Raw genomic sequence first — 13,695 nt, forward strand, 5'->3', positions numbered from 1 at the left:
CGTTCGGAGGTTCATGGCATCCTTGATGTCAACATGGTCGGCTAGGCTCTGCAGAGATTAGCGAGCGTTGTCAAGATGCGCTACATGCCGCTAGACATCAAGATACAGCCCACGACCTGTCACTCGAAGTGTAAATATCCCAGTATCAGCTGGATCTGAAAAGGTTCGCTTCGTAGGTTTAATTGTGCATGAACAAAGGCTGTTGACGCCCTGCCAATGTCTCTCTCGGTTCCGACACGTAGAAAAGTTGGCCCTCGGGCAAACGTCATGTCGGCGCACTTCCCCAAGCGTACCGTCCGAAGCATTATGCAACCCAGGGTCGAGTATCGCGACACCAAGCTGGAGACGGCTTAGCTATAGATCCAAGCCGCACTAGAGATCGTTGCTGTCAGGTACGCGAGCTGTAACGCAAGCCGAGTGGTTCTTGGAAAAGGCCGACACGCGCGATCTCGATGGCTGGCTGATGTCATCGACCTGTTAGCGCTGATCAGCTGAAAGATCGAGCACGTTGAGACACTGCACGGACTTCGCAGACCACCAGTTGTTCGGCATCGAGATGACTCGTTACTAGCCGAAACGGCTGAGCGCGGTGAACCGTTGTATTGTTGCTATTGTTGGGTGATATCGGATGGGATGACCAGCGAATCAACGCTTCCAAGGTTGATAGGGGAACGGGAGGGAGAATCGGGGCCTGTTGCAGGCTCAATGTCATGGCGCTGAATGGCGATGCATGTCTAGTATTATACTATCGCGACTTATGCACACGGTTGAGAATTATCGGACATGCCGTCCTAACGAACGAGCGGACGGGCTTGGCCAACGGCGAGTTCTGCCGTGTGTTCGCACCCGGGGGTTTAGCGCTGGGGTACGTGATGAAGAGCGGATAAGACGATTGATTTTTCTATTTGGCCAAGAACTTCTGGAACGCTTCCTGCTCGATAACGACACTTCCTACCGACCTCAGCTTCTTCCTGCCCTCCTTCTGCTTCTCGAGGAGCTTGCGCCGTCTGCTGAGATCACTAGCATGGAGCTTGGCGAGGACATCCTTGCGGTACGGCTTGATGGTAGCTCGCGCCACGATTCTCCTGCCGGCTGCAGCCTGTATGATGACCTCAAACATTTGTCGCTCGACATGCTCCTTGAACTTTTCGACCCATATGCGGCCCACCCTATCAACTTGCGATGTGTGCAGGACGCGTGACACGGCATCGACTGGGGAGCCGTTGACAAGTAGGTTGAGCTTGATGATGGACGACCTGCGGAAGCCTGCGTCTTCGTAGTCAAGAGAGGCGTAACCTTTGGTGGAGCCTTTGAGTTTGCCGAAGAAATCATCAACAAGATGCGACAGCGGGATGTCGTACTTGAGAATGACTTGGGTGGCGGTGAAGAAGGTAAGCTCTTTCTGCTCGCCGCGATTGGCCTCGCAAAGCTTGATGACCTCACCAAGATATTCGTCAGGCATTGTGATGGTTGCAGATACGTAGGGCTCATGGACCTCCTGCACTCTGAAATGCGCTTGGTCTTGATCGGGGAACTCATTGGGGTTGGTGATGATGGACTCGGTGCCGTCTTTCCAGATGACTTTGAAGGGTACTGAGGGCGGTGTAATGATGATGTTGGCACCGTGTTCCTGACGCAAGCGGTCCTCGAAGACGGAGCAATGCAGTGTACCCAAGAATCCCAAGCGCCAGCCAGCCCCCAAAGCATCGGACGACTCCTTCTGCAATGTAACGCTGCGGTCGTTGAGAATGATCTGCTGGATGCTGTCTTCGAGATGCTCGTGGAGGTCCTGGTCTGTGGGGAAGGCGGAGACGAAGACCATGCTCTTGGGCTCCTCGAAGCCTGGGTAGGGCTCTACAAGCTTCTCAGATCCAATGGTGGTGTAGGTGTCGCCGACCTTGGCCTCTTGCGAGCGCTTCATGCCGGGGTTGAAGTAGATGTAGCCGACCTGCCCAGCCTTGAGCACTGTCTGTGGCGTCTGGTCGGGGTACATGATGCCAACCTCACCCACGATGTACTTCAGCTTGGTTGCGAAGGAGCGTATGGTGTCCCCAGGCCGCACCTGCCCGTCGAAGATGCGCACCAGCAGGATGACGCCCTTGTATACATCGTACCACGAATCGACGAGGAGCATGCGGAGAGGCTTCTTCAGATCGCCGACTGGGGCGGGTATCTTGTCGACAACGGTAGGAAGGAGGGCCGCGACGTTGAGGCCGGTCTTGGCTGAGACGAGTACGGCGTCTTTGGGGTCGAGCTCGAAGGTTTCGTGCATCTGCTCAAGCACCCGCGGCGAGTCGGCGTGGGGGAGGTCGACCTTGTTCAGCACGGGGACCAGCGTGAGGCCTTGGGCGAAGGCGAGATAGAAGTTGGCGACTGTCTGCGCCTGCACGCCCTGGCTGGCATCCACCAGCAGCAGGGCCCCTCCACAGCTGGCGTAACTCCGCGACACCTCGGCTCGGAAGTCGACGTGGCCGGGCGTATCTACCAGATGCAGCAGGTAGTCCTGCCCCTCGTGATTGTATATCATACTGCATGTCTGTGCCTTGACAGTGATGCCGCGCTCCCTCTCCACGTCGAGCTTGTCGAGGAACTGCTTCTGGCCGCCGGGCTGGATGGTGCCCGTGATCTCCAGCAGGCGGTCCGAGAGGGTCGACTTGCCATGGTCGACGTGGGCGACGATGCAGAAATTGCGGTAGCGGTCGATGGGGATGTCGGCGATGCGCTTCTCGAGCTCTGACTGGGGGCGGAAGGCCTGCGCATAGCTTCTGGCGAGGGGCGGCAGGCGCTCAAGCAGGCGTGAGGTGCGCGGGAAGCCATTGCAGCGGGCCGAGGGCGTCCGCCAGCCGTGCAGAAGGCTGCTCGCAGTTCGCACGCATGATCGCATGAGTGGGCATGAGGTCGGATCCGTGCCTGCCTCTCGTCGCTCGGGCGGTGGTGTCGACGACTTTTTTGATCGATCTTATCTTATCGGCGGGCGGTTCCTGCATCTGCACCCCGACCCACTACCAGACCTCCCATCCGCCAATTCAGTACCCCGCAAGCATACTAGGCCTGACTCTGATCTTCGGAGACACTCGGTCGTCGATTGCGCCCTCTCTGAACAGCCTTGCTGCGCTGTCTCGTTGCTTCCTGTTCCGCCAGGTCACGCTGGTCGCAGTTACCCTATAAACAAACCCGTAAACAACACACCGCCAACCTTCACCAAGCGCTATTACCGCAATGTCTCAACCCAAGACCTCTTCCAAGTCCAAATCTTCAAAGGGCGAATCAAAGTCTTCAAAGAGCGATTCCTCCAAGGTGCACAAGCTTGCGCTCAAGGGCTCTTCGAAACTCGTCAATGAGTTTGTAAGTCGGTCAGGCCAAGCAATGCATCCTACGCTTACCCCAATTAGTTTGAGTATTCCGTAAACACCATCCTGTAAGCATGATGAGCGCATTGTAGCCTATGACCTAGGTGACTTACTCTGCTCAGGTTCCAAAGAGGCGTGTACCCCGCCGAGGACTTCACCGCGTAAGCCTGTACTACACCTTGACCCCAACCAGCCATTAACAAGATGCAGCGTGAAGAAATATGGTTTGACTATGATGGGTACGTGACCTGCCAGTCCTGCCATCAGCCACACTCTAACCTTTCCAGTGACTGCCGATGACCAAGTCAAGGCCTACATCAAGAAGATCATGGGCCAGCTGAAGGAGTGGATGTACGGGGGCAAGATCTCAAAGCTTGTCATCGTCATTACGAGCAAAGAAACTGGAGAGCATGTTGAACGCTGGCAATTCGACGTAAGTCACATAAACTATACCAAACCCCAGTGTCTGACATCATCAAGGTCCAAATCTACGGAAAGAGCGCCAAGGCGAAATCTTCCAAGAAGACGGCAGACCAAGAGAACTCCGTTCCAGAGTGAGCGAAAAAGGCCAGCCATCTTGAACACATGCTGACAACTCCCAGTGCCAGCGAAGCATCAGAAGACAAGACCGAAGCTGAAATCCAGGCCGAGATCCAGTCTGTCTTCAGGCAGATCACCGCCTCCGTGACTTTCCTACCAATGCTGGACGGAAACTGTACCTTCAACGTTCTTGTCTATGCCGACGCGGACTCTGAAGTGCCTCTCGAGTGGGGTGACAGTGACGCCAAGGAGATCAAGAATGGGGAGAAGGTGCAGCTGCGCAGCTTCAGCACAAGCAACCATCGTGTGGACACACTAGTGAGCTACAGGTGAGTGACTTCATGCACTGCTTGTGGAAGCGATATCCTAATTCTCTAGACTTGCCGATTAAAATCCGCCGTGTTTGAGATCCCAAACTCCCCATTTCCTTTTCAATTTTACATCTTGTCGACTTTTCGCCCAGGCGCATGGAGTACGTGGGTCGCACCATATTCCAGGATTCGATGACTAAACTTGCGGCATTTTCCAAAGTCTTCTACGCGACGGAGTTCACACACCAATGAAAATCATGCAACTGTCTTCCATTTTGTCCAGCAGTAAACGTATCCGTTAAGGGTCACGTGTCTGGGCCAAAGACCAGAGCTCTTCTGGCGCTGCTGGGCCCGTCGCAATCTTTGTGGCGAGGCGGTGATCTTGTGGTCGCTATGGCTTTACAGGCTCGTACACAATCTCTTTTCGTTCTCTTTCGGTCCATGCTTGTATCGGTGGTGCGACATCGTTGGCAATGCGAACGCAGCGACGCGGATTCGTCACGCGTGGGTCCTCGCTAAAGAACCGTTGATCTTTCCAACCTCACTTTGTCTAATCGTCTAGGTCTGCGGTAATCTTGGTAATAAGACACGATTGTTGCGTAGCAATGACGGGCTTTACGGTTTTCTCGATGCGCGTGGTCTAAAGCGCGCAAAGCTGGCCCGCTGTTAAGCTATAGGCGCCCCACCTCAGTGGCAACACAAAGGACGCCTGGCCTCCCAAGACCATATTTCATGTAAGAAGATGGGATTTTCTTTTGGATGCGCGGACCTCCCGTTCGCGTATCGTTACCCACAAGCTATGTTCAGCATCGCGTCATCTCACACACACACAGAAACGCTGTCGCGTCTTTCCTAAACGATCTGCCAGGCAGTTCCGACATATTCACAGGGCTTAGGGGTATCTGGCACTTGTACACACTGCCGAGCCATTGGCTAAAACAGCCCCAAAGCTACAAACACTCTCAAGTTGGTACGGTTCCAATGTCACTGATGATAGCGCATCTTATCTCCATGAGCAACCTCGTTACATGTCCGAGTGTTGTATCTACTGGCTGTGGAGGCAAGAAAGAGCATGCGGTAGCGCTCATGTAACAGAGCACAGACGCGATTTCCACCACGACCCAACAAGACTACTTTTATCTGGGGTTCCGTGGCACCATGAAGCTCCAAGTCCACCTTATCCTGCATGGCTCACCCAAGACAACTTCAATACAGGTTATGCGTACCAGTACCAATTGCCTATCGCCACACTACACTGTTTTCATACTGAACTCGTGCAGTTGTGGCTGCTGGTAATCGCTTATAGTAGTGTGGGTACTTCTCCCACCGCACGTACACCTAGAAAAAGTGTGCACTTTTTAAATATCAGGCTGAGTATCTCTTCACCTCGCTGCCCGCTTGGTGTTACCTTCTTCTCAGTCGTTACCTAACATCCGTGTGCACCTTTGTTCTTCGTCGTTCAGACGCACATCGCACAAACCTTCTCCACCCTGGCTTCATATGAGAAGACGCAGAAATGAGGTTACCCGGCATTTTCAGAAAAGGAGACAATGTCTCTCGACCGCATAACGACACTCCTGGGAGCGAGGAAGTTCCCCCCCAAAATCCTCTGGCGCCAACACCCCGAGCTGGCGACGAGTCACCGGCTAGCTTCACACCTATGCAGCTTGGCCCAGCTAGCGCTCATTCCGGCGGGGCTCCCAGCATCCACGGCAGCGACAGTACCGTGCGCACAGATGCTCTTGTCGACGTCAAGGCTGAGCTCCTGGCCAACTGGCTCCACACCAAGCAGGAGGAGCGGGTATGGACCTTTGGATCAGCTGGCGAAGGTGTCTTCATGAAGAAGTCAAGGGGACGCTATTCCTGCGCTCCCGATGCGCTTCGTACCGACGGTACAGGTCTCATTGAAGCTGTTACCGAGTTGAACGTCCGAGTAAGTCTAACAACGCCAAACACCCGCACGGCATTGTCACTAATACTTTGCAGTGCGCTATGACCGTCAACACCAGGGCCATCCAGTACATTCTTGAGCGATGCAATACCCAGTATGTGCAAATCCAGAGCGGCCTTCGCTTGCAAATCGTTCCCGATTTTGAAGCTTTGCCACACTGTCAGAGGGGTCAGTCCGCTGCTTTCATCGCCTCACGAGGCATGCTGGTAGTGTGGCAGGATGACCCAAAGTTGACGCTCGAACGCGCTGAGTTCATCATCAATTGTATGATGAGGATGATGTGTGGAGCTGAATACGGCTATGATGCGCACGACTTGGAGTTGGAGAAGTCAGGGAAGAACCCCGCAAACGACATGGAAGATTACGACGACTCGCGCGATTCTAGAGAAGCCAATGGTGAGGAGGCCCGAGACATGAAGATGTGGCAAGCTGCCTACTGCGGAATGTCCATTCTTCTCCTGACGGTAGCGATCGGATCCGGGTACAGGCAGATCGCGATCGAAGAGTTCCAAGCCCCAAAGCACTGGCTTCGTCTGCTCTTCCTCATTTGCTTGCCCGCGCAAGTCTGGCTATCATTGGTAAGCCATATGTCTGCACTCTATGATTCCGCTTCTGACTATACTAGTTCTTCTTCCAAGCTCTGGTCGGTAACTTTGCCCAAATCATTGGCCCCACCGATCAGATGAAAGAGAACAGCCGCTACTACTCCGGCAAAGCCCCCAGGCGCCTCAACTGTGATACCTTTAACGGCCCGCTTCCACATGTAACCATCCAGATGCCCGTTTACAAGGAGGGTTTACGCAGTGTCATTGAGCCCACCATTCGGTCGCTCAAGCAAGCCATCTCTACCTACGAGCTTCAGGGAGGAAGTGCCAATATCTTCGTCAACGACGACGGAAGTAAGTGCTGCGCCAGTGCGTAATGTAAGCCCCACTGACATTTCCTAGTGCAGGTTCTCGGAGCCGAGGAATCCAGGGAGCGCCAGGAATTTTACGACGAGCATGGCATTGGCTGGGTGGCGCGCCCAAGGCATGATCCCAAGGGCGAGCACGGACCGGATCCGTTTGTCTTCGTCCGCCCCGGAAAATTCAAGAAGGCATCCAACATGAACTACGCCCTAAGAATCAGCTGCAGGGTTGAAGAGGCCATGGCACAACATGAACGTGGAGAGAACTGGAGCCAGTTGGACGAGAATGACCTCTACAGGGAAGTCTTGGAATCCGTCAGGGCTGAACACGACGGCAGGGCTTGGGTTGATGGTAACATCCGCATTGGCGATCACATTCTCCTCGTCGATTCCGACACCCGTGTGCCTAAGGACTGCCTGCTCGAAGCCGTCAGCGAAATGGAGCAGGGTCAGGAAGTGGCCATCCTACAGTACTCTTCCGGAGTCATGAACGTCACCAACAGCTTCTTCGAAAACGGCATCACTTTCTTCACCAACATGATCTACACCATGATTCGATTTGCTGTCGCTGGTGGAGACGTCGCGCCTTTTGTCGGCCACAACGCTATCCTGAGATGGGAGGCACTTCAGAAGGTGGCTTACGAGGTCACAGAAGACGGCCACACGTTCGACAAATTTTGGTCCGAGGAGACGGTGTCTGAGGATTTCGATATGAGTCTGCGGCTGCAGAGTGCTGGTTACATCATTCGATTGGCCTCATACCAGGGTGATGGCTTCAAGGAGGGTGTATCGCTTACCGTATATGACGAGCTTGCCCGATGGGAGAAGTATGCTTGCCCTTTTCAACGTCTCTCTCTTACGACTGCTAACTCACATTCTCTAGGTATGCATATGGCTGCAATGAACTCATCTTCAACCCCTTGATCTACTGGTTTACCCGAGGTCCTTTCACCAAGCTCTTCCGCACCTTTATTTTGTAAGTAGATCTTCAAAGATCGTGTCGCCTTATCTGTCCGTCAACTAACTCGATGATATCAGTTCCAACATGCCTCTCGCATCTAAAGTCACCATCATGGCTTACATCGGTACCTACTACGCTCTCGGCTGCTCATGGGCTCTCACCATGCTCAATTACTTCTTAATCGGTTTCTTCAACGGATGGCTAGACCATTACTACATCAACTCCTTCCGCGGTAAGCATCACGTTATTGTTCGTCTCGCGCATCACTAACACCCATCAGTCTATTTCGCCATCATCATCGTCTTCAGTGTCCTCGGTAACATCGCTCTCGCCGTCCTCCGCTACCGCATCGGCGAGGGTTCCTTTTTCGGCGGCCTCTGGACAAACATCAAATGGATCCCTCTCCTCAGCATCTTCCTCGGCGGCATCTCTCTACACGTCTCGCAAGCTCTCCTCGCGCATTTCGTCAGCTGGCCTCTTGAGTGGGGTTCCACTTCCAAGGAAACCGAACAAGTCAGTTTCTTCGTCGCCATCAGCAGGGTGCTGAGGAAGTTCAAGTGGAGCTTCATGTTCTGCATTGGCATGACTGCGATCATGATTACCATGGCTTTTGCTCTACAAGAGGATTGGAGGATCAAGGAGCTCATTGCCGTTTGGCCTATGGGCACCGTGGTCGTCTTCCACTTTTTGTTGCCAATTGTGCTCAACCCCCAGTTGATGACTTTTACCTGGTAAGGGCCATTGGTGTTTGTCCACGTTCTGGGTTGAGGGGGAAGGATGGAAGGAAATAATAATCTGCCTATTGGTACTAATACTTGGGGTGTGTTGGACTTTTCCGTATATGAGAGTACGACGTGGTCATCACCTGAAACAATAAAACAGTAAAATTAACCTTTGCGTGTTCCTGAATGCGTGGTCTTTCTTGAGTAATGTCAAGGCCTCCCACTTCACCCACACCAAGTGACAAACTTCTCGACAACAAACTCGTCTAGTCCCCACTGTCCGTTCTGTCGCCCAAACCCACTGCCTTTGACGCCGCCTTGGCTTCCAGTAGGCGATGTGTACACTGAGATGCTGTTGGCATGGACTTGACCATATTCCAGCTCCCGCGACATCTTCATGAACCGAGCCATATCGCGCGTCCAAACCGTAGCGTTGAGACCATATGCCGAGCGATTCGCCAACGCGATAGCTTCTTCATCTGAAGAAACGACGTAAAGCGAAGCGGAAGGGCCAAAAGTCTCTTCGTCGAGGATACGAGATGAAGGCGAGGGATTGACGATGATCGTAGGTTTGAGCGCAAGCCCACTCCCAGAAGAAGCAGCTTCAACACCACCAACAAGCACCTCATCGCCGTTCTCTTGCGCATCCAGAATAACATCCTCAGCATGCCGCGCAATGCCCTCCGACACCGCGGGCCCAGCCGGACCCTCCATCCCTTTCATAGCCTCGACAAGCAACGTCTTAAACCTCTCCGCCACCCCCTCCATCACAATAATCCTCTCAGTACTAAAGCAAATCTGCCCATGATTCAACACAGCCCCCATCCCGCACTGCTTTGCTGCCTCCTCCAGATTCGCATCTTCAAGCACAATCGCCGGACACTTCCCGCCTAGTTCCATCAGAACCGGTTTGAGATACTTGGCCGCGATGCCCATGATCTTCTTCCCCACCTCCGCACTACCGATGAATTCAATCTTACGAATCGCATCATGCGCTATCAACGTCTCGGTCACTTCAGCCGCATCTTCCCGCCCACATTGCACCTGGTTCAACACGCCATCTGGACAGCTACTCTCAGCGAAAGCTTGCGTAATGAGTCCGTGGGTTTGGGGACACAGTTCACTCGCTTTGAAGACTACGGTGCAGCCAACTGCTATGGCACTTGCTATTCCTCTCGTAGCAAGAACGAGTGCGGCGTTCCAGGGTGCGATACACAAGACCGGGCCGATGGGTTCTTTGAACACAAAACCCTGTGTGTTGGGTTTCTCGGTCGGGGGGATAACGCCCGTTACGCTGCTTATCTGTGCGGCGATTTCGTTGAGGTACGAGATGGAGAGGTTCACGTTTGTACACGCCCAGGCTTCTGTGCAGGAGGTTTCGGCGATTTGCGCGGCGATGAGCGTAGAGGCATTGTCGGCGTAGTAGGTGGCTACGCTGTGTAGGAGGTTGCGACGGGTTGTGTGGGAGGTTGAGCGCCAGGATTTAAAGGCGGAGAAGGAGGATGCGGCGGCTTCGGTGGCTTCGGTGGTGGAGGCGGAACAGGCGTGGTGGATGGTTTTAGAGGTGCTGGCTTGGGTCACGGGAATGGTGGTTTGTGTGTGGATGGGCTTGTTGTCGATCCAGAGGGGGACTGTGGATTCTGTGGTTGAAGCCATGGTGAATGAATCTCAATATCTCAAACTTCACTGCTCTTAGTTCCCTAGTAATTGAATATTAGAAGATATATTGGGGTATGCCCGCGGGAATGCATCTCACGGGCGTATTTGCATCATCAATCAGTGCAAGGCGAACATGACGTCATCGCGAAGCCGCGTCGATCATCCTTCGGCAAATGCACTTTGCATTGCTTCGGACGTCGTAGAAGCTATTCTAGCCCAATGCGACACCCAGAATTCGTTGCGACGATTGTTTTCTGGACGCCATACGTAGCTGCCTAGCTGCCTGGTTCGTGAAGGAAGCGGCAGCGGGTACGGGCGTAGTCTCGGAGAAAGGCTCAAGCACCACTCTCTTCCCACTTTGACGTCCACCTCCCCTAAACCCGCTCGTACGCTCATGACCACGCGCAAACATTCTATGATACTGATGGAAAGGCCTCCCTGAGTTCCCTCTTTCATTAGGGACATTCGCAAAGCCATGATCGTGGGGCTATGCAAGCCTGCAGCCTGGCCCCCAATTACCGCGAGGCCTGGTCGCCGAGCAGAGCACGCCTCAGAACCCACGATTGGAAGACTCGCTCTGTATGCCTTGATGAAATTGTGAACAGGGACCAACAGCCAACGGCGGGGCCTATCATGTGGATGAAGTGGACTTACCGATCAGATCACACAGAAGACGCGTCTTTTCAGCCTTCTCTGCATGTGTGGCCCAGTTTCCCTCGGATGCAGATGCATTGCAATACATCTTTTCATCCCGTCTCCGCAGAAATCCCTCGCGCATTCTGAACATCCCTCTTCTTCGGCCAGCGGCCCCGAAGAGCCATGGCAGAACAATCCGTCGCGGAGCCATATCGCTCTTTAACCCTACCTTCAGCCTCGAAGTGCATACGCGTTCTCGACATCATTGCAGCGTCGACAGACACGGCAGACATAGTTGGCAACCTTCGTGTCGTGGACCTGACGACCTCCCCCAGCTTCACTGCCCTCTCGTACGTCTGGAGCTCACCAGAACCGGATCAGACCATCGCATGCAATGGCGTTGACATCGTCGTTTCTGCCAACGGGTACTCAGCACTACGGCATCTACGAACGAGCCTCGGGCCTTTCACAATATGGATAGATGCGATCTGCATTGATCAGGCGAACACGAAGGAGAAGGAAGACCAGATTCTGCTAATGGGGGACATATACTCGCAAGCAGCAACTGTATATGTGTGGCTGGGTAAGGGAAACGAAAAGACTGATCGTGCGATCAACTACATGAAGACCGCTGGTTTTCTGGACTACTTCCAGGCGGGGAGAAATAACGGCGAAACTCACACAGTTGGCTACTGGCGCCCGTTCCTCGCAGCCTGTTCGGCCACTATAGCACGTTGGAGCTTGACAAGACACCCCTTTGTCTTCCGTAGTGAGTCTCTTGATAGCACACTCGTTTCTCTGCTGACTCATGGAGACTCTGTCGGTTCATGGCGGGGCCCTCTGGGCCCTCTCATCATTGGACTATTGGGCAGAGAGGCAAAATACGCGACCCAAGACGACATTCTGCATCTGCTACGGCGGAACTGGATCCGTAGAATCTGGACTTACCAGGAGATCCTTCTCGCAGTGAGCCCGATCTTAGTATGCGGTAGTGCCCATATCTGCTGGGACCGTTTCGCGATCAGTCTAGCCTTTCTCGATGCGGAGTGTCCTTTTCTTGGGTCCTGTATACGTCCTTGGAAGAGCGTTGCTCTGAGTAGACAACAAATGGATCCGGGACATGTAAGTCCGAAGCCTGCGCAAGAATGCCCTATGGAGGTCTACACGGAATTTTCGGGGCGCATGTGCTACTTTGAACAGTTGATACATGTAGTAATTTTCGGATTTTCTGTTCTGTCGGTTGTATGTTCCGCCTGGTACATACTTTACGCACTCTCTCGACCCAAATCACCAAGTTCCACCGGATCGAGCGTAGCTTGGGCCGTTTCATGGACATGTTGCTTTATCGTCATCGTAGCGACCTTCCGCCTGCACCTTGCGCGCCCGCACTTTTCGTACGCTTCATGGCGCAGGGTACAACGCCAATTCAATGTAGATGAACTCATTGACGGCGCCTATACCCGAAATGCTACGGCGCCCAAAGACATGGCTTTTGGCTTATGGGCTATCTTGCAACGGCGCACTCGGCTCTCCATGCCGCAGTTGAACTATAAAGAATCCAAAGAATCAATCTACGTCGCATTCTCTCGGCTTCTTTTCCAGATAACAGGATCACCACATCTAATTCTGATCGCGGGAATGAACAATATGAAGGGGCAGCCGTCTTGGGCGCCGGATTGGACGCCCAATGGGAAACGTGAGTGTCACTGGGGAGACATCGAGCTACTTATTCGCTCCAACTACGTCAAAGAGGAGGCGTACCATAAAAATCTGGGCGAGATACGCATCTCAATGATGGGCGATCGTGCGGTATCAATCCGCGGTCGTCGACAAGGCGTAGTTGTCGCAACCTTCGTCTTTCACAAAACTCAGTCCAAATACCAGCAAGCCGAGCTTCGCAAACATATCCTTAACTTGAGGACAATGCTACAGCTTCTCGAGGCAAGGAGGATGGACTTGCCACATTATGTGAATGCTGGTACTCATTCCCAATATCGCATTTGGAAACGCTTTCTATGCCTACATGGACGCAAGGATGCCCCGGCGCTTTTAGCTCTTTTACGAGATGCTTCATATGGGGAGATTCCAGATGTTGTAGCTATCGGAGATCATGAACTACTCAGATTCCATATTGCTACCTGCAATATCCTAGCCGAACGAGAAAGGATACTGTTCCAGGACTCCTACTCGGGACCTGTTTCACAAGCTAGAGTAGGCGAATGTCGACGAAGTGTCAAAGTTGGCGACCTTATTGTAAAATGTCCAGGAGTCGCAATACCAATAATCGTCCGCCCCTGTTCCGATGGTAGCGAAGGTGTCAGAATCAAGAGCATCGCTTTTTATCCTTATAGGTTGTTACAGTCGAAACCATCCGTGGGAAATCTTCGCCTACGTTCAAGGACGTTGCCGCATCGTGAAACTGAGCTCGAGGAGTTCCATGTGTATTAGAAATTCTTTGGCTATTCAAAGCAGAAGCTGGCTTCATTCGAGCTGTACTCAGCCAACAGAAAACACAAAGATAGATGCTCAAACTGAACGATACATTTGAATAGTGCTCTGGAGACTTCGTCGATGAACCAAAGCTGGCAATATCACCAAGCTGTTGTCCCTGTATTAACATCGTTTTGCCCGCATGTGAGCAGCACATTGATCAAATAA

At 53.1% G+C, this 13,695-nt stretch overlaps 4 protein-coding genes across 4 annotated transcripts; 2 read left to right on the top strand and 2 right to left on the bottom strand.

Annotated features, from left to right (window-relative positions):
• Positions 1-901: 901 nt before the first annotated feature.
• GUF1 (Translation factor guf1 mitochondrial) lies at positions 902-2,884 on the bottom strand (the record flags this gene model as incomplete). The annotated part of the gene is made up of 1 exon (XM_049330741.1): positions 902-2,884. One exon carries the CDS (start codon positions 2,882-2,884, stop codon positions 902-904), a length of 1,983 nt encoding a protein of 660 aa, XP_049190158.1.
• A 335-nt stretch (positions 2,885-3,219) lies between these two features.
• On the top strand, positions 3,220-4,223 carry J4E83_003809 (uncharacterized protein; the record flags this gene model as incomplete). The annotated part of the gene is made up of 7 exons (XM_049330742.1): positions 3,220-3,345; positions 3,393-3,418; positions 3,473-3,511; positions 3,561-3,589; positions 3,638-3,783; positions 3,831-3,904; positions 3,953-4,223. The coding sequence occupies 7 exons, from the start codon at positions 3,220-3,222 to the stop codon at positions 4,221-4,223; spliced, it is 711 nt and encodes a 236-aa protein (XP_049190159.1).
• A 1,638-nt stretch (positions 4,224-5,861) lies between these two features.
• On the top strand, positions 5,862-8,755 carry J4E83_003810 (uncharacterized protein; the record flags this gene model as incomplete). Its single annotated transcript, XM_049330743.1, has 7 exons — positions 5,862-6,134; positions 6,188-6,730; positions 6,778-7,051; positions 7,100-7,886; positions 7,943-8,035; positions 8,098-8,252; positions 8,301-8,755. 7 exons carry the CDS (start codon positions 5,862-5,864, stop codon positions 8,753-8,755), a joined length of 2,580 nt encoding a protein of 859 aa, XP_049190160.1.
• Positions 8,756-8,967: 212 nt separating this feature from the next.
• J4E83_003811 (uncharacterized protein) lies at positions 8,968-10,398 on the bottom strand (the record flags this gene model as incomplete). Its single annotated transcript, XM_049330744.1, has 1 exon — positions 8,968-10,398. One exon carries the CDS (start codon positions 10,396-10,398, stop codon positions 8,968-8,970), a length of 1,431 nt encoding a protein of 476 aa, XP_049190161.1.
• Between the last annotated feature and the right edge of the window lie 3,297 nt (positions 10,399-13,695).

The sequence above is a fragment of the Alternaria metachromatica genome, assembly GCF_023757995.1.
Source record: "Alternaria metachromatica strain BMP 0045 chromosome Unknown scaffold_6, whole genome shotgun sequence".
NCBI classification, from domain to species: domain Eukaryota; kingdom Fungi; phylum Ascomycota; class Dothideomycetes; order Pleosporales; family Pleosporaceae; genus Alternaria; species Alternaria metachromatica.